At 23.2% G+C, this 27,901-nt stretch overlaps 1 protein-coding gene across 1 annotated transcript in view; it reads right to left on the bottom strand.

The window, feature by feature from the left end:
• The window catches only part of LOC145832616 (kelch-like protein 7), a 38,587-nt gene extending 12,809 nt beyond the window's left edge, over positions 1 to 25,778 (bottom strand). Inside the window, exon 1 of the mRNA XM_082939918.1 lies at positions 25,658 to 25,778. Within this exon, the coding sequence (XP_082796044.1) occupies positions 25,658 to 25,778 (121 nt within the window). The remainder of the gene's footprint in view (positions 1 to 25,657) is intronic.
• Positions 25,779 to 27,901: the final 2,123 nt, after the last annotated feature.

Raw genomic sequence — 27,901 nt, 5'->3', positions numbered from 1 at the left:
GTTAGATGGTTAGAATGCTTAAACTAGTTCTATATAAAGAAATCGAGCCTAGAAATAAAAGCTGTATTACTATAAATATAAACTGCGATAGCATAAAGCAAACTATACAAACAACTACTTCTATTCAAAAGTTCATATATAAAACAGTATATATATATATATAAAACTTCGTACAAGAAGTATGAGGCGAAAACAACCTTCTAAGCACGATATGATATTACTACAAAGCTAAAAACTAACTGGCCAAAAATAAGCGCGTTTTCTTAATTTAAGCCGCTTGAATAGTTTGAGAAAAAAAGCAAGAAAAGAGAAGGCCGCTTTTGAATGCGTAAAAACAGTGCTAAACTGTTACAATTCGAACTAAAACTGAAAGATTATGTTAAAAGTCGAAAATTTACACACTTATCAAAACGGTTCTTACTTTTATGTTTAGTACTAATGGTTTCGATTCAGTTTTAATAAGTAATAACACAAGCTATATGTTTACAATGTTTATTAAATTTTACTCTTAAAACAAAATAATAAAACTTAAGACCATGTCTTAATAAAATATAATAAACTAACATTTGAATTAACAATACACAGAATAAGGTATAGTTTACAATTGAATACTTCTAAGTTTTAAATAGAAGTGCAAGTACATACTTGCCTAAACAATAAAAAAAAAGTATAATTGTATACAAAAACTTATTTAATATTTATGTGTTTATTAAATTTTAAAATGCTGTTGCCTTTTTGTTAGTTATGTAATATAGTTTAACAAAATAAAACTTTTAACTTATGGTATATAATGTAGTCATGTTTTTATATTAACTAATGTACAAAACAAAAAAAATCTTTATTTAAAGGTTTTATTTTTTCTTTGTTTGTAATATAAAAGTAGGCTATGTGCTAAAATTGAAACAAAAAATTTAAATAAACTCAACATAAATTGTTTTTTTCATGGACATCAATTTCCATTTTGTTTTAATATCACATCTTAGTCATTAGTAATGTTATTTTATAGATGTAAAATAAAAGTACTACAGTATTTGTGTTATCGAATCATTGAATATTTTTGCAAGATTTTATTTACGTATAGTTTATATGGTTTTTAAAGAATTATTTCATTTAATGTGAGTTGTACAACTTATAAATACAATTGATGGCTAAAAAAATTCAGTTTTATACGGATTTAAAAGCATAACTGAAAGCTAAACGGGTTTGTTAGACTTCAAATGTTTATTCCAAACTATTTGTCAGATATTTAAGTAATCTTTAATTCAGTTACAAAAAGCTTTAGACTCATTTGTACTAATATACATTAATCATTTGTAGGCAATGTAGGCTTTATTTTGAAAATTTTAAAAAGGATTTATAGTCGCGTTGTACGATTTAAAAACTAAAATGGTCGTCATCAACCTTAAATTTAGTTAAAAAATAAAAATTGTACAAAAATCAGTAAAAGTTATTTGTGGTATTATATAGTTGACGTAACTAATTTTATTTTCTACATAATTTAGGAAATTTTTAGCAAGCTCATTAATTTAATTCTAATGTGTAAAAAATATTTTGTAAATTTTCTGTATATTTCTTTAAGAAACTAAATTTGTAAACGTTAAGTAATACAATAAAGCATTCATTGTTTGTATAAAATAACATAAGAAAATATATATACAAACATAGAACATTTAGATATGTTTTATAGTTCTGAAAGGTTAATAGCTTGTACTAATAATATAAAGTTAAGGAAATATAGATTAAAAATATAAGTAAAAATATAAATGTATAAGTGTTTTTATTTATACTGTTTATATGTAGTTGAAGAATGTATAAATAAAATTGATAGCTAAAAAATAATAATAACCTCTACTAGCTATTAAAGTTGAATTTTTAAAAGCTTTACAAAATGTTTTTTTTTACTAAAACTAGTATGTTTATTTTTCAGCATGTAGTTTTTACTAGCTATTACTACTTTTTTTAATATAAGTCTGTTATCTAAAATATATATGATCTATTTAAAGTCTTCTATATTCTTAGTACCAAACTTAAAGATAATAGTGTGGCAACTAGAACTAAAGCAACTTTTTAAATAAACTTTTTATGGTTTTTCAGGCTAATTAAAAAGTTTATTCAGAAAAATCATATTACTACTAATATTTGGTAATTACCTTCCAGTTAAAGATATTATAGTTATAATCACGTTGTACGATTCACACAAATGCTATAAACTTGTCTTCTTTTATTTCATTACTAATCTCGTTATTTGACAAAATCAGTAAAACGATGCGGGATGTATTACTGATGTGACTAACATGAAAAAAAATTGATATGTCCCGAAATTTCAGAACTCATTAGTCATTTGCAGGCAAATTAGACTTAACATAAAAAAATGTAAGTAAGATTTATAGTAGCGTTGTACGACTAAAAAGTTAAAACGTAGTTATTAACCACTAATTTTATAATACAATAAATATCATACAAAATCAGTTAACATTAATTGTGGTAACATATCGTTGACGTTAATAAAATTATTTTTTATTTTTTTTAAAAATTAAGGTAGTTTTTGCAAACTCTGGTGTTATTAACAGGATTTATAATTTATAACCAACAAGTTAATAGAACAGTTATAACTTTTTGTTGCTATATAAGCATATAAATATCTTAGAATAATGAATAACGAGAATGACTGCTTTGTTTTGACTTATAAGTTTTACAAAACTGAAAGCTTTTTTCGATGTTATTATCAGAACAAACTTGTAAGAATATTTACAAAGTTTTATAACTAAGAAACACAGACTTTATAAGGTGAAATTAAAAATAGTTAATTGATTTCGCTGTTGACTTACATTAAAGTTTAATTAGTTAATTAAATTTTCAGAAGTAAAAGGCCCCTAAAAGCTGAGATCGGCTAGCTTATTGTTCATAGAGAAAAAATATAGACAGTAAGCTAAAAAGCACAGTGTTGCAATAAACAAAACAAACAGAAAATAGAAATAATATATAAAATTAAAAAAAAAAGTCATTCTGCTTCTTTTTCTTCATTTACTATGGTTTCTTAAAGTACTTTTTCCATTTCTTTCAGTTAATGTAAAGTAGATCTTCATTTAGCGCAGTCATTTGCAAGCAACTCTATCTAATCAGATCTTATACTCAACCTTTTTAGGTTGCGCTTGCATGCGTCCTTTAAATTAAGTTTTGAACAAATCATGTTGCGTTTGCCAACGACCAACTCACCATACAACAACGACTTTGGGATTCGCTCAGTATCCATCCTCAGAACATGACTGAGTCAGTGAAGTTTGTACTGACTGAGTGTAAAGTACATGGTGGTAATACTTGTACAACACTTCCTTGTCAGAGATCTTGTGTTGCCATGCAATTCTAAGGATGCCAAGAAGGCATCGTAGGTAAAAGGTATTAATTTTCTTCTTTTGCACGCAAGTCAAACTTCCATGGTTCACTACCGTATTGCAAGAGTACTGCATGTAAATGCACGATAAACGTTAGGCTTTGTGCAAATGCTTAACTTTTGGCTATCCAAATATTCTGAAGTCAAACGAGCAAAATTTCCTTAGGCCTTACCAATGCATCTTTTATGTATGTGTCCAATTAATCGTTTGACGCAACATTAGAACTAGGTACTCAATGTTTTTTTTATATTTCTAATATTCATATTAAGAATTTTGATCGGTGGAAAATATCTGTCCCTTGAGTTAATACGTTATTTTTCTTAAGACTTATCGTAAGGTCGAATTTCATGCATGCCGATTTAAACTGACTCAGTAGTGTATGCAGGTCTTGGGAAAATAGAGCCACGAATGCAGCATCATCAGCAAAGAAAGGATCACGTACTGTTACAATCTCCAAATTTTGCTTTGCTTTAAGACTTCCAAGATTGAAAAATCGTAAATCAATTCTTGTATTGAGCTAAATATCAGTTGTAGAGGAACAAAAAGCATGCTTTAATAGCATTGAAAAGAAGATTTGCAAAAGAGTTTGAGTACGCAGCCTTACTTTACCCCACTTTTTGTTTTAAATTATTCAGAAACACCATATTGGATGGTAACCCTTGTGTTTTTGTGAAAAGACTTCATAACCTTAAACATTTTTAGAATACATCCAATGTTCAGCAGTTTAGCAAATAGTTCTTCTCTACTTACTAAGTCTAAAGTTTTAGTAAGGTAAAAAAGTAATGTATAAAGACATATTCTAATCATTACATTTCCCTTGTAAGTTGCGTACAGAGAATATCATGGCAGTGGAAGATCGTTTAACTCTAAATACACATTGTATATTCAATCAGCTAGTTTCCTGAGTCGAGGAAGAATTACTCTTGTAAAATGTTTACCGCGAAATTGCGAAAACTTTCCTGTGATTATTGCAGTCCGATCTTGAACTTTTGTTCTATATGAGGTTATGATCTTAGGATCACGCATGTCATGTGGTATTATACCTTCCCTTTAGTAGCTATGAACTAAAATATCATGAAGATAAGGTAATAACCATGATTTACGAGTTCACTGTGTGTTGCTTTCCACGGAGCTATTAATCTTCTGCAGTTGGTTTTAGATCATCCGTCATTGCTAGATTATCCATGCTAATAAGTGTATCTTCAATAACAATATTATTAAAGAAAACAAAAAGGAAAAGTGTTAAATCCGTATATCCAACTTTTCAGTCCTACTGTGTAAGATTTACCTAGTTATTGATAACAAAAGTTTTGTTAACATTTTGTTGGTCCAATTGCTTTTCTTTTTCCTTCATAGACTGATTTGGAATCTCCTTTACCAGCAGCATCTTAAATACGAGTACTACTTTTTAAGCAAAACGCAAAAACAAATTTCCTAGCTGTTCTTAAAAATTTTATTTTTTGCTTCACGAAATATCCTCCGATTCGTGTTACTTGCTTTATCTATAATAGAAGAGTTACTGCTCGAAGATTTCATCAAAACAGTTTTTGTTGTTATCTTTGGTTTTCAAAGATAATTCTAGGCATTGTGGTATATATTTTTTTGACTTAAAAATAGTTGTATTCGGTAAAAAAGACGGATGCATCAGAGCTGAGAACCTTTTAGTATGTTTTTTTCGTAGATTTTTTCAATTTTTAGTCTAAATTTACAAGCTAAACTACTTGATTTGTGAATAAACTTTTTTGTAATTATATTTTACAGCAAACTAAAGAAATATTGTTAATATAATGACGTCTAACTAAAATAAGTTCTAGTTGGTGCCAGTTTTAGAACATGTGTCTTTAATGTACTTTATACTGCAGTTTAGTTTTAAAAAATGATTTTGTAATACAAAGATTCTGTTTATGATAAAACTCGTTGACTATTTGAGTTTATTTAAAATCATGGTTTTTAAACTTAAAAAAAAAAAAAGATGAATGTTATTCTATATATTCTAACACAGTTTAAAGGCTCTTTTTAATTATTGAAAAGTATTATTTTTTAATTCGTGCAATGCGAGTGATATTTTTATTTTAGTACAAACTTTATTTCATTTTTTGCGTACCTTGAAGCAATTTTGTGCCGAAAAATATTCTTTAAACGCTTAAAAAGTTAATTAAGTCTTAAGTTGTAAATTTTAGTATAGTTAAAATTTTTTCGGCAGTTTACTAAGTGTGTAGTACAAGTTTGTTATTTTTTTTTAAAGTATTTCTTGTCTTTACTATTATTACTTAATTTATTCTTTCATACTTTGTTCAAAAACAAGTTTTTTATTCAGTTATTAACATAATCTTTAAATAACAGAAGTGTAAAAGTTGTAACGTACAGAAAAGATAGAGTATTTACTAAGCATTTCGATTATGTTTTCTTTAACAAACTTTCAAAGCTTTAACAAGTATTCTTGAAATTTAAATTATGTACTATAAAAAATAATTCTTTTTTTACTAATACTATTTGAAAAATAATTAACTTCAGCGAAACTACAAACAATTTTTACAAACATTTTCGTGATAAAGTTAATCTATGTCGCTAAAAATATAAGCATTTATATCTAGTTTACTACTTATTCTTAAACGTAGAATAACTATCGACTGTCTTATGAAAATACTACAAACATTTAGAAATTATATAATGATATCATATGTCACTTACCTTTGAGCTGACTAATAAAACTTAAAATTATAACTCTATATTAATTTTAAAAAGTTGTGAATTATAATATATTTTAAAATGATTAATTATTAAATAAAAACTATAAACTAGTTTATAATTATTTATTTATCTAAAATTGATAATAAAAAGTTTTATTTCTTAGTTTGAACAGCTTATGTTTATAATTGTTTTTTATTGAATTTATACTACGATAAATTAAACTTTGAATAAAAATACAATTAAATTTTTTTTAATAATAAAATTTAATTGTTTCTATTAAAATGATTATTAAATTGACTATTAATTATAAAAAAAAAATTTCAAATTTCAAATAAGGCAAAAAATCTAGATTAAAAATTTAGTGACGTCATTAGTATATAAACGTAAACTGTCTACGGACTTTTATATCTAAATTATACGCTTATTATTGTATAGAATGGGTTAGCAAATATGTTGAATTTTTAAGTTGTTTTTGCAACTAGAGTCTTTGCACTTTTATATACATTAAGTTGCGGAATTTCATAAAAAAAGTTGACGATAAATATGCAAAATTATCATTTAAAAAATATCGTTCAAATTGTACTTTTAAAACGAAGAGAATTTTTTTTTTAGTTATTGAATAATTTTGATAACTAATCTCATTATATACTACATTATATTGAAAATAAATTACTTTAAAAACAAAACTAATTTATCTAACTAATTAACTTTTTGCATACTTAAAAATGTTTAGGAGTATATAATAATGAAAGAAATATTAAAATTTTCATAAAAATCTTAACTATTTAAAGTTATTTACAATCATGTTTCAATAAAACTAGTCCGTTTAAAAATATTTTCCTTTCTTTAAAAATAAATTTAAAACTTTATAAATGAAAAAAATTGTTGTCATGCAAAGTTAAAATAAGATTTATTTTGTAATATACAAAAATACTTACTAAAGCTTTGTTTTATTGAAAGTACTAAGAATTTAGGTCTAAAAAAATTAATTTAGATGACAACTTTTGTAAAAAGAGTTGTAAACAATTTAATAATGTCATTAAACATAGTATTTTATAAACTATTGTAGATAAATAATCAAACTTTTAATAATACTTAAAATAATTCATTGAGTTTCATAAATTTTTTGATATATTCTTTAATTTTTAATTATAGACGTCATTTGCACACAAACGCAAACGTCTTTTTTATGTATTTTGTATATATTTAAAATTAATATCTAATTTTTATGTTTGGTTTGTTTAATTTTAATCATGTCAATGATGCTTTTCATCAAACACGAATTATTAAAAAAAATACCTGTTTTTACTGTTTTTAGTACGAATATATATTACAGTTAAAGTTTTGTAATCACTCTTTTGTATTGCTGTGTTTTTTAAAAGTTTTTTTAAGTTTCTTAAATATTAAAATAAATAAAACAACCGCCTTGGCTTGCTTTGAAGTAAATATAAATACATTAGAATACACATTAGTATTATTAATTTATTTAAACGTATTGAAACAATAAATTTTATAGTTAGTGATGTATGAAGAAAAAGCACAAAAAAAAGGAAACTGTTGTTGACTATAAACGAAATGATATTTTAGATGCTGAAACCAACATTACACAAGTATTTTTACGGATTAATGCTGCACGACAAGTTAGAACAAACGGTCTGAACTCACTTAAATTAGTAAATAACCAGAAATTTAAACACAATATTCAGTTTATATATTTATTAACTTGTTTGCGTTGTTGAAACTTAGTTGACGTATTCGCTTGAGAGACAAACAAATCTATACTTTACTGATTCTAATATAGTTGCGTTTATGAAATTTAACTTAATAAATATTAATCATTTCATTTATTTAAACTATAGCATTTTTATACTGAATATCATAAATAAAAGCATTGACACTTTTATTATTACTTATTCAAAGAAAAATACAATTTTTTCAGCTTTTAGTATAATTTTGAGCTCAGTTCGTATCAACAAAACCAGGCTAATAACGAAGTTTATAAAGTTTTTGCTTACCGAAAACATACACTTTCCAAGTTATCAAAAAATATTTTAGTTATCAATTATATGTTTTTATTTTATTATAAATTAAATCAATAATAAACAGTTATAAGTATAAGTTATACACAGTTATGAAATTATAAAAATAAAGCGCTTAAAAAAATTGAGGAGACAATAACCTTTTTTTTATCAAAAATTTTTATAAGTATTTTATTAAAAGTTCTTTACATACTTTTTCAAGGCTTAACAATAAGCCTTTACTGTCATTTTGTCAAAACCACATGAGTATTCATGTAGTGCGGCTTTTTAAATTGAAAATGTTTGACCTTGTCGAAAGCACGTTTGACAAATCTGCTATGGGTATATTGAGAAATATTTTGCTTGGATTTGTGATTTTTTTTTATCTAGACTCTCATCTACTTTATAAGATTTAATTAAAAAAACATTAAGGAGAGGTTATATCTAATAATTGAACGACAAAATACGACTATTTTATATGAAATATAATCTTTTATTTTAGTTTTTATTAAAATAATTATTAATATTAAAATAAACAGTAAAGATTTATCAGTTAATAAATGTGTTGAGTTTTTAATAAAGAGAATAAAAAAAACAGGTTTTATTATAAATAAGTATTTTTGAAAGGTTATCATATTAAATACTTACATAAATTAACGGAAATGACAAGTAAAAGCAAACTGTTTATGAATATAAAAAATGCTATTCTAGACAAGTATTCTTTAGGCAGTTTGAATATTTTTACGGCATATAGCTGCAATCTTAAAAAATATATGATTAACCTATGATCATAATCACGATTATTAATTTTGACTATTTGTAGAAAGAATTTGTTTAGATATTAATCTAATGTAAGGGTGGAAATTGTCCGTTGTCCACCTACGTTGTACAAAAATTGTATTAAAATAATTTCATTTCTTCTGTAATTTATCTTAAATGTAAACTGGAAAACTGAATAAAAAATTTCGTAGCTAATTGACGTCACTAAAATATTATAACATTATTTTCAATTTCTTAAAATATATATTCAAGCTCGCTTTTAAGAAGAATGTCAACTCTTTTAATATTTAATTTGTAAGTTGTTTAACGCAGCTATAAAGCTTTTTAAGTTTTATTAACTTGTTTAAGTGCGTAATAATATCGTTAATTTAGTTCATTGTGTACTTTTACTTTATAAATCACAATAAAAGTTCTTGACTAAATGATAAGTAAAATTACTATATGTAATAATTTAATATTGTTATCAAAACAATGCAACAAGTTAAACATTATTTTTTAATAAGATTAAAAAACTTGAATAAAACACAGAATATATTAAAAAACTAACACAAACAAAAATTTACCAAGAGTTTTTGCTTTTATTAAATTTGTATTTGGAGATATTTGCTCAATAAAATGTGTATATAATTTTATTTCGTTATAATATGCGGTATATTAGTTTTGTAGTTTTTTAGTTGTTTTATCATTACATTGAAATTTAAAAACAAGTGTTAGTTAAATAACAATGTATAGATCTGAAGAACTTAAAAAAGCATTAGCACACTCTAAGAATTTTGATTAATGTTGAAGACGCGGTATTTTACACTTGTATGTATGATTGAACTGCTTTCAAATACAAAACTAATTTGAGTTTGATTTACGAACTCCTCTTTTAATACTAATTTGTTATGTTTAAACAAAGAAATATATAAATCAAAGACAATTAAGTGTATTAAATTTATTTTGCAACAAATAATATTTATTTAACTCTTTCTTTTTTAATTTGATAAAAATAAACTTTCATTTATTTCTAAGAATTAAGACATTTTACTTTGATTAATGAAAAAATATTTTGCTACTTGTGTAAATTTTAATAATATGTTTTTTAGTTTATTTAGCTAAAAATAAAAACTATTGACTGTTGTAGTTAATATAAATAATTTTTCTTAAAATCTATTAGTTTCTAAATTAAAGTGCACTCGATCAGCTAAAATAAATTTTCCTTCAAATTATATCTATAAAAGTTATTTTTGCTTTTTTTTGTTGCATATTTTAGTGAGTTACGTTAAAGTAATGTTATATAAAAAAGATTTTAAGTGTAATGAGTAACGATATGTATAAGCGTTTACATTCAATTAATTTCAGGTTTAAGTTTTATATTAACTCGTTTGCATAAAATGGTAAATAAAAATTCAGAAAATCATACTTGTAAGCCAAAACTTTTTAGAAAATTATTTATTTTTAACAATTATTTTTCAAATAAAACTTTTTCATTGTAAATAGTTTTAATCTTAAAATTAAAATAGGATGATTGATAATATAACAAAACTGTACTTTTAAAAAATCAGAAATTATTTTTCAAGTATTTTCTCTTAGTATATCTAATTTGTTTAGATTAAATTTTACAGTAATTAAAAACGAAATTTTACACGAAATGCATAAATCGATTTTTTTTTAAACTTACTTTTAACTACAAAGCAATACATATTTTAAGTTTAACCAATTTATTCAAACAGTTTATTGCTACGTAAACTTTATTGATTGAAATATTTTTCTCACTCTTAATTTCCCACAAATCTTAGTGTGAAAATTGTATTAATTACTGTAATGTAGTGAAAATTAACCTATCTTGATTTTGTTTAAAATTTAAAATTTTAAAAACATGGTAAGTTTAAATAAAAAAAAGAAATTTAAACTATTTAACTCGTTCAAAGTTTAATGGAATTTAAATTTAAATGACTTTGTTTACTTTATTTACGTTGGTTAAAAATATAATTTAAAAACTTACTTTACGTATTTACATATTTACATGTTATATATTATAATCATATTTGAATTACCTGACCAAATGTTAGCTGTTTTTTGAAGTCATGCAACTTCACTATAGATATACTTTTTTTTTTTGATTTATCTGTTACAGGTAACTATAATTTATTTTTGTGATTGATTAATACACTGCTGATTTGTCTTAATAGAAATGTAATCAGTTTTTATTGTGATTTTATTACACATCACTGTTTAAAAATATATTCAGTTGTTTTTTTTATTTGTAGAGCAGATAGTTTCAAGTTTTGTTTTTAAATAATTTTTTCAAAATAGTAAATAATTATATATTATATTTTAAAGTTTAATTACAATGAGACAAACCACTATATAGTTGATCAGGGTCTAGCAATGTACTAATTTGCCGACTTTTAGAAAATTTTTTGCTAACTAGTTGAAGTCACTAAAATAACTTACATACACTATTTTACTGATTAAGAATGCAATCTAACACAGTTTGTATAACGATATCCAACTCAAAAAGATATCCCTTTATAAATTTATTTGTAACACATATTATAGTTTAACTAACCCTTTTTAAACTCTGTAAACGGCACTTGAGTTTGAAAAACTTCCAAAACTTAGCCATTTTTTTTGATGATTTTTTTTTTTCTTTTCTAATAACTTAATAAAGTCAATGATACTTTACAACCAAAATAATTTTACTGTTTCGTATATTATATAATGCAGTGATATTGTAACGCTTCGAGTATTTTTTTTTAGTTTTTAAGTCGTACAACGCGACTCTACCTTGAACCTTTCATTTTTTAAAATTAGGTACGGATCATAAACTGGTTAGTAAATATTTAGCGGTTAATTGAATAAGATGAAATACGTTCATGTATTAACATAAATATGTGTTTATTTGCATGAAAATTTAAAAAACAGATATTAAGTTGCGCATGAGAATTTCATTAAAACAATTTATGTTTTATGAAACTTAAGTTTAATTTCACCAAAGGAACTACTATATGTAGTTAGATTAAATAATATTAACTAAAACCTTATGATAGCCAACTTTATCTTTTTATGTTACCATATATTTTACTATATTTATTAACTCTATTATAAAATAACATTCCATCTTATTAGAGGAATTCTTTATATAAGGCTTCAAAAAAATAGCTTTTAATTTAATATATAACTTAACTCTACTTGTTCTACAAGGACTTCTAACACTTTATTAAAATCATTTTTATTAACTAAACATGGTAAAAATTATAGATAAAAGTTAATTTTAGGTTAATAAAATACATAAATCTAAACATTTGATAACAACTAAGTAAATCAAATATTTCTTCTTTCTTTTTTTTCAATGTTTAAAAAAAAAGTTTTTAAATATTTAGTCTAGAATTTCTTATATACTTTAGCTTAAAAGTATATCTAATTTAATGCTTTCTTACATTTTAATTTTTATGACTATATTTATTTTTAATAAATCAAATAATAGTTTTTAAGCAACCTGTTTTAATAATATATAATCGATCTTTTCTTTTTGTATTTGACTGTTTAAATGAGCTTTGCTTAATTGTTTATGAAGTTTAACAACAGTGCACTTAGTGAATTTTGTTTTTTATAATCAAGGTTTAAGTATTTAAAACTCTAAATTTTTTATAAAAACTTAGTTAGAATTATTATTTATGAATTTCATTTTAAAGTAATAAACATTATTTGAATGAAAACATTCAGCGAAACTGTAGACGCGTTTGAAAACTGTTTCTAGAGTAACTATAACACTAGTAACTCATTGACGTTGCTTAAATACTTTAAAACAACCTATTTAATCAAAGTAAAAATGTTTTTCTGCTGACTTTAGATTAAACTGTCAGAATAAGTCGGTATTTTAAGCGACAACGCGACAAACACTTCGATCTCTTTTTCTTATAAAAAGTATAGGTTGTGCCATGTTTCTAGATACTATGAAGTTTTACTTACAGCAGAAACTTACATAGTGTTTTTTGATGAACTTTAAAAAAAGTTACTGGATTTAAAAGATCTAAAAATTATAGCTGGCTGTCTCTTATGCATTTTTATTACATTGCTATTTGTTATGTTTTAAATGTACAAACAGCAAAATATTGAAAGTTTATAATTTTTAGTTTTTTACTGTATTTATAATCAGTTATACTTAAAATGTTAAGTTAATGGCTTTTTGAAATGATGTCAATTTTGTTTTGCAGACTTCAGGTTTGATGCACAAGTATTTATCAGTAGTTTTAAAGTTGTATAACACGACTGTAAACAATTTCTTTTTTGTAACTCAAGTATAGTCTAAAGATATTTTTAAGCAGTTTATTTACTATAAACTAATCACAAAGTAAAAATAACAATAAATGTTTATAAGGTTGATATTATAGAATAGTTTTTTTAAAACATGCAGTTTATTTTTATTAAAATACAACAAAAAATAGTATTAATCTTTATAGTTGTTAAACACACAGTTTAACTTTATATAACAAATGAAAATAAACCTTATTTTATAAGTTGTTAAATATATCATACAATAGTATCACTGAGGAAAACAGCAAAGCGTAATGATAAGTAAGATTTACTGCTGAGTTTATTGTGCGACGAACACCAGTTTTTGATTTATTGGTAAAAAAAAATTACAAAATATATGAAAAGTTTTAAAAGTTTCTGTGTCTATTATAAGTTTAATTAATAAAAAAAAAAATACTATATAAACTTTAATTACTGTTATTTTTTTACTTTTAAAGTACTAAACTATAACATTTTTATTTAAAAAAATTATATGAATACCTTTTTAATAAGAAACTAAATATATAAGAGTTTTATTTATAGAATTATAATCTAAAAGTAGTTTAAGCTTCTCAGCAAAAAAAAAATACTTTTTTAATTAACTACGTAGTTATTCTAATAAATTAAAATTTGTTTAAGTAGAAACAAATTATTGAATCAAAAACTAATAATTTTCAATTAAATGTTTAGAAATTGAAAAAAAAGTACTTATCCAATAATTTTTAACCTTTTCGGCGAAATAAAATATCTTAATTCAGAATACTTAATGTTTGTTTGTTTATCATGTATGTTTGTACAACTTTTAGTTAACTTTTGGTTAAAGTCAACATTTTCGTATTTCAAAAATAAAAATTTTCTCTATATTCAACGAAGAGTCGTTATTATAACAACATTTGAAAAAAACAGTGTTGTAGAATAATAGATTTCAAAACATTTATGATTGGAATACACTGCATGTTTAAGGGTTTTAAACTGCAAGAAATGGTCCATAGTAACTTATGTAAGCTTTTTTGGTTCCAAATTACTTTTATAAGTAACCCTTATGAGAAAACTTAAACACTATAAAGCAATTAATCATTAATTTATTTAAATTTTGTTTTGGTAATATAACACCTTCAAAGAAACAACAATATTGTTTCTAAATCTTACTTGTATCAAAACTACCTTACTTTATAATTATTTTACACTTAGTATTAAGATAGTATATAATTTGTATGCTTCAAACCTATAAATGAAATTTCAGACAGGTAAAAATTTTATTAAAAAGTCTTCATTTTCTAGAAAGCTATTGAGTTTTTTAAGTGCAGGGGCTTCACATACCATTTTTTAAATTGCAGAAAATTAACCGCTTCCACTTAATAAAAAAAGAAACTTTTTTTAGTTTTATTAAGCATTATTTAGTTTTAGAAACAAATAAAAAACTTTTAATTTTTTTATTGAAATTAATTCATTATGATATGTTAAAATGTATCTTTTTTTTTCTACGTTTAAAATGAAATGTTTGTAAACTATAGAAAAAAAACTGAAACACAGTCTTAATACGTAATAAAAAAACAAACTACGTTTAAGTCGTACTATTAGTGGTAACTAGAATTTGTAGTCACCTTGCTTTAGTTCAAAAGAATGTAACAAATAAAGTCTATTTATGTGTAGTTATATTTATACTCGAATTGCACTCACATACTCTATAGAAAAGAATTAAAAACAAAATCGATTTGATGTAAACTGCCTTAAAAAACAGTTTATTTACACATAAATTAATTAAATTACAACTCAGAACAAAGTTCAATTTATAACCGTTTTAAACGCAAACTCTTTTTATTTTTAAACTTTTTATAATGTTTTTTTTCATGCTGTAAAATTTAGTTTTAAAAATTATTTTTAATTGATAGGAAGTGTAGTATTTTTGTGAGAGCTTAAAAATTAGTTATATAGTCTGGGTGTAAAGTAAATTCAGATGATTATAATTATGAAGTAGTAATTAGTTTAACAAATGATAGTTTTTTTTAGTAGTTTTATTTTAATTAATAAGAATATAAGTAAATGTTACAATAATGTTCTAAAAAATAAAAACTGTCAAATTTTACAATTTAAATTTGATGTAAATAATTCTCATTTACAAATACATAATAACGTTAAATTAACAACTCCTAAAAATAAACTTATTAAGTATTTAAACTTGCTGACATCATGAGTCATAGATTAAAAACTAGAACTATTTTTTTGCAATCATGCACCTTGTACAAGTATAGAGCTTACTGCGTTTTTAAGGGTTTCAAATTCAAACTTCCTTTGCAACCTGTAAATAGCATACATACTTAGTATATAAATCGAAATTTCAAACTAGGTTTTGTGTGTTGAATTCTAACAGCATTAAGAAAACACACATACTAAAAAAAAGAATGTGCTATTCCTTATAAGACAATAGTCAAAGAAAAAATTAGTAAAGGTTTAAAAACTACTTTGATAATAAAGAAGTTGTTTTGAATAATTGATGATCAATATGAATTATTATACATTAAAATCAATTAAAAGTTTATTATTGCTGAAAATATTCTCTGCTGATTTTTAGTGTAAAACTTTACTAAAGTTCATCAAAAAATTGTTATTTTAGCTTTTTGGTAGCCTAGATTTACTTAAGTAAATAAGAAAAAAGTAAGCTTCCAAAAAAAAACAAGTTAATACTTTAAAGTTGGTTGTTATACTTTTTTTTTTCTTGTAGCATTAAAACTTTTGTTTTAAAAATATATTACATGATTTATTTCAAACCTGTTAGACATTTAGTTTGTCAAAAAAAAAATAACTCGATACAAGTTTTAAAATAAAATTGTTTATTTTAAAACTTAGTTTTCTTTTTTTATATTTGAAATAATATTTTTGTAGCGACTAAAATATTCCGTTTAAATTAAGTTACAAGCTTTTAGTTTGTCTAGAAAGTTGGTTGTTTGGTCTTATCATTTCTTAATAAGTATTTCTTTCTTAGACAAGTAGCAATTTCGTACAATAGTTCAAGTAAAGATAAATTACCATAAAATATACAATATTTTAATTTATTTTGGATAAAAAAATACAAATATTTAGTAAGTCTAAGTGCATAGTTTTTTCAGTGAATTTTAGTCTGCATGTGGTCACATTGGGTTTTAAATAACTCTTTTATTAAATAAAGACTTTTAAAAAAATATTTTTCGTCACCTTTTTAAATATAAAATTAAATATATAGTTAAAGCTAATGTTATTTAATTTTTTTATGGTGGTGTCATTTTATAGATAGTTTTAAAACAATATTTCTTTAATTTAAGAATTTTATAAATTTTTGATTTTTTTTTTCCTTACTGAAACTGATGTCAGAACTTTTCCATCAACATTTAATTTTTATCTTTATTACATTATTTAGTAAATATATCAAATTAATTATTCATGCCGAGTGGAATTTGAAACCATTAAAAACGCGCTATATTTTGAAAAGTATAATGAATCGTAGACGTAAATTCACTACAAATTACATATATCGTGCTAATGATAAAACATTTATTAATTTTATACGAACCTGAACATTACCATCAAAAGTAGGAATTAACAAATTTATTGAATACAATAAAAGTATCTATTGTAAACGAGACTTAAACAAGAACCTTACAGTAATACATATAAACATATTGTATCTTTAATCTAAAAACAAACTATTGAAAAAAAAACATTTAAAGTTAATTCCTTAATAGTTTCATAAGTCTAAAATAGAACTAGAAAAAAGTATTGGAAAAATTTTTTGGGATTGTTTTAAATATTTTAAAACTATATTATAAAGCACTTTATAATAAAACTTTTTTACTAACCAATTAGCATGTGTAAAAAAGTTTTGAAATAAATTTTAAAAAACTGTTACATTTAACACATTGTTGTTTCGCACAAAAGAATATATTAAAACTATTGATTCGTATATAAGTAAAAATGCCGATAAAATGTGTATACTAAATAAAACACTAAAATTAAAATATCTTGTTTAAAGTAAAACTGTTTTTAAATGCCTTAACAATGTCATCAAACTTGAAAAAAAAACAACAGTAAAAAATATTGTTTTATAGATGAAATTATAAGTTTTATGCCAGTGTTTTTAATAAAATTTTAAATTGAATAAAAAATTTGTAATAAATTTATTGTCAAGCAAAGTCTTAGTCAACCATTTTAGTTCACTTTTGAAAGAACTAATAGATACAATAAGTAAGCAAACATAGACAAACCTTTACAGTTATATCAATATTAATAATTTAGTATTAATAGAAATTTTATTAACCGTGTTATAGCAGCTTAAAGTTATAAATGTCTGATGGAAGCAATAATTATATAGAAACAAGTATTTTTATACTATAACTTAAAGCTTATGTATGTATATATGACTTTATATATCTTATAAAAATATAATTAATAAAATATACTGTATTTATGATCGAGTTATCAAAACAAAATTCTCATCAGTTTTGTTAATAACTATACCAGATATTATCATTTTGTCTCTATATAGAACTATTTCAAAAAAAAACTTTATAAATAAAGTTTTAAAAAGTATTAAGAATAAAATTCATTGATTTGTTGAACAAGTTATAATGATTAATTATTAACTATCTATTTCTTGTTGAACAGTTTAATTTCAACTGTTATTAAAGTCTACAAACACTTAAACTTTAAAACTTTAATACAAAATTTTGAATAATACATCTTAGTTTAATTTCATTAAATAAGGTTAAAAGGAATTTTAAATACTTAAATAATAAACGTACAAAAATTTAAGTTATAGTTAAAATATTTTTGTTTTGTTTAAATGTTTGTAAAGAAAAAACTTTAATTTTTATTTTCAGCTATTCTTTTCAACTATTTAATATTTATTAGTAAATTAAAATTATATGATCAACATCTATAATTCAGTTTAAGTTGTATTTTGTACGTTTAATTTTGAATATTTAAAATTATTTTGGATTGTACTTAATAAAGTTAAACTAAGATGTATTATTAAATAATCTGTATCAAAGTTAATAAGTTGGAGTGTTTGTAAAGTTTATTAATAGTTGAAAATAAACTGTTCAACAAGTAGTAGATAGGTAATAATTGATCATTAAAACTTTTTTAACAGATAAATTAATTTTATTCTTAAAAAATGTTTAAACTTTATTTATAAAGTAATTTTTTTTGAAAGAGTTCTATACGGAGAAATTATGATAGTATCTGGTATAGTTATTAACAAAACTGATAAGATTTTTATTTTAACAATCGCTTATAAATACAGTATATTTTTATTAATTTTATTTTATTAGTTATATAAAGTCATGACGTCATGTGCGTACACAGAAATATAAGCTTTAACTTAAAATATAAAAGTATTTATTTTTTTACAGCTGTTGCTTTCATCAGACAGTTATAATTTTAAGCCGTCCATAACACGGTTAATAAAGTTTCATTTGAAACTTAATTATTAATATTGATTTTTTTGTAAAGTTTGTCTATGTTTGCTTACTTATTATATCTATTAGTTTTCAAAAGTGAACTAATTCTGTTGACTAAGGTTTTGCGTGAAAATAAATTTATTAGCTATTTTTTATCCAATTTAAAATTTTATCAAAAATTTTGGCATAAAACTAATAATTTCATCTATAAAATAATATTCTTCACTGTTGTATATTTTTTAAAAAGTTTGACGACATTACTAAAGCAGTAAAATACAATTTTACGTTAAACAAGAAATCTTACTTTTAGTGTTAATTACACAATTCTTTCGGCATATTTACTTCCATACGAATCATTAGTTTTAATATATTCTTTTGTGCAGAACAAATATGTGTTTAATGTAAAAGTTTTTAATATTTAGTTCAAAACTTATTGAAATTTAAATAATGCTAATCATGTAAATTAGTCGTAAGCAAAAAAATGTTTTTAATGTTGTTTTAAAGTTGCATTTAAAAATTCTTAAGCAGTGTTATAAGAAAGTTGTACGATTTTTAACAAACTTACTATTACCTATTCTTAAGATGTTTTATGTAATTTTAATCCGCCAAAATCTATATAGACAAAAACTTTAAATTAAATTTATGAACTTTAAAACTATATAAAGCTAAATACTTGATGTTTTTAATGAAAAATGTTGTATATATTTTTAATTAAATTATTGAAAACACATTAAAAAATAATATGCATATATCTACTATAGTTCATGTCTAATAAATTTCAAGATTATTTAGGACCTCTAATTTAGTTGATGAAATTAAATTATAACAACAGTCGCGTTGCACGGCTTTAAAATAGTTTCCTTTGTCCTACTCTATACTTAACAAATTGCCTCTAAATTTAATTAGTTACATAAATTATATGTTTGTTAAGATGTATTTTAGAAATATAATTTAAATTGTTAATGTATGCAAAATACTTTTTTGAATTAATTACAGTAAAAAAATAATTTTAACTAATGAGCTGAAACTGCTTTTGTTTTATAAAGTACAACTATATTTCCAAATAAAATTCAAATATTTATATTGACAGCTCGATTTAAATAAATATTATTTTACACTTTTATTTAAATCGTTAACTTTTTTATGGAAATTACTTTATAAAACATGAACCATCTTTTTTTAGGTAAATCTATTTAAAAAAACTTCTAGTACTAAATTAAATTTTTAGAGTTTTATCAAAGATCTTCTTTTAAAACAGTTGAAATAAAGTCATGCGTACTCATCGTAGTATTGCTTTATACTAACGAAGAATTTTGCATTACCTATTATAAACTATTTGATAACACATGATAGTTTCAGTTGCGCTGTATGACAAAATTATTTTTGCTACTACTTATATAAGAATTATAGAATCGCAAAAAAAGAACAAAAAAGTAAAAAAAAAATCTAGAATATATTAATGATGTAGTTGACGTATTAATATTCTTAATTACTCAGCATATTATATTCTAAATATATGTACTGTAAAGTTAAGATTAGAAAACTTTTTTACATTTTTCTAGTTTATTTATTCTTTTTATTTAACAAATTTCTTCTGATAAGCATATTTTTATGATTTCTTGTTAACAAATTGTATCAGTATAAAGTTTTTGCTATACTTTCTGCTCTAACAACAATCAAATATGATTTTTGTTATATTTTTTATTTCTAATTTTTTTAATATTCCAATACCTTTTTATAGTTTACGAACATGTTTAAGACATGTAATATGTTAGATGAATAATATAGATAAAAGTTGTAGTCGTTTATGCGACATAAAAACTAAAGGCTCATTAGCTTAGACTAATTCAACAAAGGTGTTAGATAATATAAAAAAAAACTTGAAGATTATGTTTGTTGCAATATATCGTTGATGTCACTAACTTTATATACATTAATATATATCAAGAGTAAAACGACTCCTGGTCCATTGAAAGTTGAGTACTTTTTAAACAAATTAGTCGTGTTTTACTACTTTGAAAAACTTTTTAATTTTTAAATATAATTTTTCGAGATAATCATAATTTTAAATTTAAAAACTATAAAATAGTTGCAAAATTAAAAGTTTTAAAAAGTTACTAACGGTTTTTTACTAATTATTATTAATAAGCAACTAAATTTGTTTTTTAACTAAAAGTACGAGCTATAACGTAGACAAATTTTAATAATTTGTTCTATTAAAGAAATCTATAGAAGTTAATTTTTATTTAACTTTACTTAAAAGACCGGTTATAAAAACTACAAAACATAGTAGAACACACACTTATTAGACATCTAAATGATTGTTGAAAAACATTAGAACTTTTTAAAACAATTGAACAAAACTATATACACATGTTTTTTAATCCGTTGCATATTATTTCAACAGTTTAAATGATGTTGCAAAGTTGTAAACTATCTTAACTAAATTAAAAGCTTAAACGTTTTCTCCTAAAAATCAAAAAGCTGAAATTATTTAAAAAGTAAACAAAAAAATCTAGTTTAAAAGTTTCATTTTTAATAGTTTTTATTTTCTAAATGATATTTATCTACTATCTAAATATTAAAAAAAAGAAAGTTAACTTAAACGAAACTTTTCTAAAAGATAGAAATACAAAATTGTTTCAATTTGTACTTTATAATCTTATTACGACTTTTAAAGTTTTTACTAGATTCAACAAACCATCTGAGTTATAATTGCATTGTACGAGTTGCAAATAGTTGGGCTAATAAATTTTTCAATGAATAATTCCTACGTTTAAAAGTATTAAGAGAGTAAAATTGTGTTCAGGGTAATGTATCAAGGACCTTAATTATGTGAAAGACTATTTTGACTAAGTTTAGTAAACTTTATATAAGTGTTATATTACAAATTGGCAGAAACACTTATAACCTTATAGGTTATAGTAATAAACTGTTTTCATAGCATTAAAAAAAGTCTTTGTACCAAACTTATGTTTTACTTACCATATTATAGTCTTAAAATAAAAATTTCTGGTTGTGTGTACTTCACTTTAACGGAATAATGTGACTGCAAAAATAGCAACAGAACTTTATAAAAATGGGATTAAGTTTAATTTTCTAAGCACATAACTGATTATTTTGTTATCATACCCGCTTAACGTACCTGGTCTGTACTACATTCAATACAATAATATGTGTGAGTTATAGTCGTGTTATACGACCTAAAAAAAATATTGGGTTAAGTAACAGTTGCAGTAATGTTTATGCTTCTTAGCATAATAAATGAAATTCGCGAATTGATGTTTCTAGCAAAGTCAATAAGTAAAATGATAATGAATTTTTACAGGTTTTTTTATCAGTAATGGGTTATATTGAAAAACTTATGACAAAATTATTACTTACTTAATAATGATTTTAGTACTTATGAATATATGTTTCACTTTGATTTTCAAATTTTATAGATGTACGAGATATTGTGTGAAAAAAATTTAGAAGCCAAAATTATCAAGGCTTGTTATTTTAAAATAAATTAGAAAGTAATGTTATAGTTATTTTAAAATTTAGTAATCTAGGGCATTAAAAAAAGTTATATAAAAATCGTTAGAGAAAGTTCTAACTACTTTATAACTTTTCAACATGTAAAATACTAATTCATGTTACTATAAATATGTAAAAACTATTATACATTAACGGTTAAGTGCTTTTTATGAAAAATTTCTAAATTTTAAATGATATTAAAAATACACATTTGTCAAAACATTGAAAGAAAAGTAATGAGTTGCTATTTTTAACACATTTGATTTAAAATCAATTCTAATCTTTTATAAGTACTGTTCGAGTAAATAAGTTTGTTATAACCTGTTGTACTATCATAAAAAAATAAAAATATTTGTTTCGTGGTTTTAAACTTTGTAGAAATATTTATTTTCACCCTCAAAATAAATATATTAAAACTAAGCCTTATTTAATCAAATAAGAGTTAACACATATTTTGTTTCATTAAAGTTTTAAGTCTCTAATAGCTCACATTAAGTCTTTTTTTAAAGACAAATCGCCAGCAAAGTTTTAAGAATTGTGATTTAATTACTCTAAGTGAAACTTCCTAAGAAAAAAAAGATACTTAAATCTAATAACTAGTAACTAAATAGGATTTCTTCGATAAATTAATTCTGAGTTCCAGTACGCGTTAAAACTTATTGCTGCCTAAGATTTATCAATAACTATAATGAATAAGTTTGCTGTAATGAGTCGTTGTCGTCATTATGATGATTTTTTTTAACATTTCATAGATTAACTAAAGATTCTTGTGTCAGTATCTTTCATGACAGTTTTTAGTAAAAAAAAAGTGTGAGATTAAGTAAAACTGATTAGTAAAATTGAATATAGTACATTTTATTGACTTACTAGTCAATTATAGTAGTAAATATGATTTTAGTCAAATTAAAAAAAATCTGAACTATATTCCCGTTAATAAAACCTTAAAAAATTAAAATCATATTAAATCATAAAACAATATTTTTTTATAAAAATAACTTATTAGTTACAGTCGCGATAACCGACATAAAAAAAATTCTATTTAGAAAATATTTACGGAACAATGAAGAGCGTAGAAAAATTAAAATAAAAAAATTGTTGTACGTGTTGATAAAGTAATAAAATATTGGTTTAACTTAGTTACTAGTTAAAATGTTGTAAATTGAAAAATCTGACATAAAGTTTCAGACGCTTGTATAGTTTATAAAACTATGTTTTCTTATTTTAAAAATTCAAAAGTATACTTTAATACTACTTAATTAATTGTTTTTTATACTGATCAAGCAAAATAATTTTAATCTAAATAAAACTCTATATAAAAAAATATTATACTTTCAAAGTTTACCTATAATTTGATATTACAACATTTTAATTAATTTTAATTAATTTTAATTAATATCAATAAAAATAAGTTTTAAACATGCCTCTGTTAAGATTTTCAATAGACTTTAATTATGTTTTATAACGTTGAAACCATAATTAATTTAATAGTTTTCAGTAACAGTACTTATAGTAATTAAATTGAACAGAAATTAAAAGTGATTACAATAGTTTTTAGCTACTTATGTTTAAAGAATAAGACGTTTTTAATTGTTGAATTTGAAAATTACTACAATAAAAATTTCAAGAGTTATTCCGGTTTGAAAAAATTTAACAGCTAACAAGTATCAATAAGTGTCCGAAGTAGTTTGAACTTAGTAAAATAGTTTTAATAGTTAAAATAATAACAAATGGTAAAAAATCAATGTAAATTATCTAATTATACATATAAAAACATTTTTGAAATTTACTAACAGATTTATTAAACGTCATACACATTTATAAAAGTAAATATGTTTTATCAAAGTTCTATTCAACTAGTTTATTTTTTTTTATATGTTAATAATATTAAATATAAAAAGTAGATGATAAAAACAATTATCATCTACACTAAACATGATAAAAAACTTTATTTTTCAAGTTGTACTAAAATGACGTTCTTAGTACGTCAAAAAAAAACACTTATTATTAATAAAAACTCAGATATATATTTTTTTTATTATTCAAAACATCAAAAACTTCTGATAGTTTATCAAATGTTACTATTAACTTAATGACGTATTTTTATACAATTACCAGCATTCTATTTTTAATAATAAAACTTACAGTTTAATGATACTTGTCACAGCTACTTATGACAATATTTAAAGTCGTATAATGCGATGGTAAATAATAATTTAAATTAACTTAACACTATATTATATTATAGAGTGGAGTATGTTATTCTAATCTTATCACAAATCAGTGTGGTTTAATTATATAAAGACTTGAAAGTATTTTTAAATAACACTAAACAAGTTTAATTAACTAATTGTATTAAAAATATAATCTTAAGTGACAATTTGTTTATTTTGATTTTACAAATTTTACTTTAAACTATATATATATATATATTTTACATTTTAACTAGTTTGTTTAACATTAGCAAAGTTTTAATACCTTTTATAAAACCTTAACCTTCACACAGTTTTAAAATAATAATTTTTACTTAAATAATTATACATCTGGATTTTAGCAAAAAAATTACAAAATTTTTTTACCAGTTTATTAGATTTAATAAATAACAATAATTCAACTATTCAGTTTCTGCCAAACGACTTATTAATCTAATTAAGACATTCAATTATTATATTTTTTTTACTATGTCTTTGATATTTTCTATAATTTTTTAGTTATACTGTTATGAATCCATTATTATGCAGTTTTAAAATGTAAAAGAAGTTTATAGACAACTTTTTTAATCGTACAAACTTGTCGTTTGGTATTAGAGACGTCAATAATTTAAATGACTTCTAGAATTTTTATAAACCTGATATATCATTTTAATATTTTTTTTTCAAAAATTTTTAGAAGTTCTACAGTTAACATCTTATATAATAAGTTTAAGCACAACACTTTATATTTATGTTAAAATACTTTATCTAAGGAAAGGTAATAATGCTTAATTACAAAAAAAAAATCAACATGAAACTAGTTGTTAAAATTTATGCCTAAATTAAAATATCGTTTTCTTAACTTTTAAGCTCTATAATTGCAATTTTACAAAATCAAGATAAATTAGATAATAGTTTACGGAAATGCGTTCACGCAATTACTTACGGTTTTTGAGTAGATTATTGTAGGTAGGCAAACAATTATATTTTGCTGATTAATTTTGTAAAATTGTCCTTAAATAATTTCTAACTGCCTTAACTTACTTTACACAGCTATACTAAGCTAACTTTTATATACTGTTTTTAAACCTCTGTTTTATATCATAATTAATTGTTATAGCAAATAAACCATTTTGTCTAACCTATTAAATCACTGATATAATAGAGAACAAAACTCTAGTTAATCACTGATTGTCAGCGATTAAAGTTAAAGTTATAAATATAACTTAAAATAAACTAAATTTCAATTTTTACTATATTAAATGAGAGATCGCGTGATTATTGGAAATTCTAGATAAAAGAATCGAAAAACTATAAATACGCCCAATCAAAGCGTGAAGCAGGTCATTTACCTCGAAACAAGCACAAAGCGACACTCTGCTGCTCGCAAATTTGAGCGTTAGCCGCCATATTGGAAAAACTAGCTAATCTTTGGAAAAACCTTCTCTTGGCGCTCTGAACATAAGTCGCCATCTTGGAAAAGCTAGATGACACCCGAGAAAACCTTCTTATTCAACAACGTCGACGGGGCGAACAACTCGATTTGAGTTGTCAACGTGCCATACTCATAAGCCTACGCATATTGTAGCAGACAACTTCTTTGGATCAATTTGAACTCTGAATTCCACGATTGAGTCCTCAGCGTCTAAAGAAACAAACTTGAACATTTATCTTATCGAGCAAGCCCACACAGACTGTGGCGTCAACCTTAGCTACACTTCTACGAACAAGTTGTTTTCGTACTTTTAAATAATTCTGTCGTAATTTTTGTACATATTTATATTATCGTATTTACTTGATATTATACTTGTATTGTAATATTTATACATATTTATATCATCGTGCCTATTTATATTGTATTTTATCGCCACGCTCCGATTACGGAAAGGAAACAAAAGAAGATCAAGCCACGTTCATCAAGATTCTGTAAACGAGACGGACCAACGTCGAGTGCCAGAAACTGAGTGACCGGAGACCAGTGACACGTCAAAGAGGGAATCCAGAGCACGTTTTCCTTCTAGTTGTTAACTTTTAGTGTTTAGACTTATTGTGAGCTGTCATTGCGTTTATTTGTACATAATAAAACAACATTACTTAGTTTTATTATATTTGGTTATATAGATTATATAGTTATGTCCTTAAAACCCCTAAAAAAGGCATTAGTCTTGAAAGTGCCACGCACACATTCGTGCACCAAAATGAGTTGTTCCGAGACTACTGCTAACCTTGAATCTGATGAGATTGTCGAGCCTGAGACCGAGACAATTTCGAAGGAAACCAGTGAGGCTCCAAGTCCAGGTAACAATAAGGTAAATAGAACAATAGGTGTTCTTGTAATCGCGTTGTATGGCTTACAAGTAAACTAAATAGTCAACTTGACCAAAATATTTAGTTTTTCAATTAGACAAAAACTGGTTTAAACTATTTGACAGAATAGTAAACTAAAGTTTGATGGAATTTTAAAGTGACCTGTAACTAGGCAATGTTTAAAGTAATTAGAAAAATTTACTTTTGAGCTATCTAAGTTAAAAACAATTACGAAAATATCTAACACCAAATGATTTTTCATTGTGCAATTTTAATTTTTTTTTGAAAGTTTTTACCTAAATTGTGACTCATGTAGTATGGTTTAAATATTTCATGTTAAAATATATTAATTTTAATAATAAATGGTGACAAATTATTTGTTTTACTAATATTTACTAAATTTTAATTGACTGAAACTAAACATTTTATTAGAAAAGCTACAAAACCTCATTTACAATATGGTTATAACTGTTCAATTTAACTAGAATTTAAAAATTGTAATTTATAGGAGGAAATCATTAGTATTTCATTTAAACGAGAACTTACCACAAATAATGTAATGTATTACACCTTAAACTAACATAATATTGATATTAAATGATTTTTGATGAGTAAAACTGTTTAATGGGTTTTTTTGTTAGTTAGTTACAAGAAAATAAAGTATCTTTAATTTCGTTGATTAACTTAATAACTTGCTGAAAAGTTTTATCAAGTTTCACAATAATTTATTTTTCTAGTTTTTTATTGAAAGTTAAGTCTGTTATAATTTTTAAAGATAAATTCAAGCTTATGTTATGCTGATTAAGTTTTGTACTGGTTAATTTAAAAAAAAGTTAATAATGCACTTAGATAATTACTTTAAACAATACTTATAGTTTTAAATATCAAATCCTTTTTGTATAGTGATAAACTTTACAGTCGCACTTGACGACTTTAAATAATAAGCACGAATTTATGTGAAATGAGTTGATGAAGCCAATGTAGATTTAAATATATAAAAACACTGCAAAATGATGTTTGCAGCATTTTTGTTATGACGTTACCAGAGTCTTACTTATTTTTGTCGCATATTTATGTGTAATAAGTTATACAATAAAGTTTGTAAGTTTTTTCGCATTGATCATTTAAAGATATATAGGGCATTTTATGTTTTGCTACTTTACTTAAATATTTTTGACTAAACTAAAATTTTTCAATATCGATATATAATTGTGTTTATCTAAAATTTATTTATTACTGTTTATTTTCAATTAAACAGTGAAAACCTTACCAGTAAGAATAGTAGTAAG

This window comes from Thalia democratica, chromosome 3 (assembly GCF_965202585.1).
Source record: "Thalia democratica chromosome 3, ktThaDemo2.hap1.1, whole genome shotgun sequence".
NCBI lineage: Eukaryota > Metazoa > Chordata > Thaliacea > Salpida > Salpidae > Thalia > Thalia democratica.
This window is presented reverse-complemented; position numbering and strand designations above follow the sequence as displayed.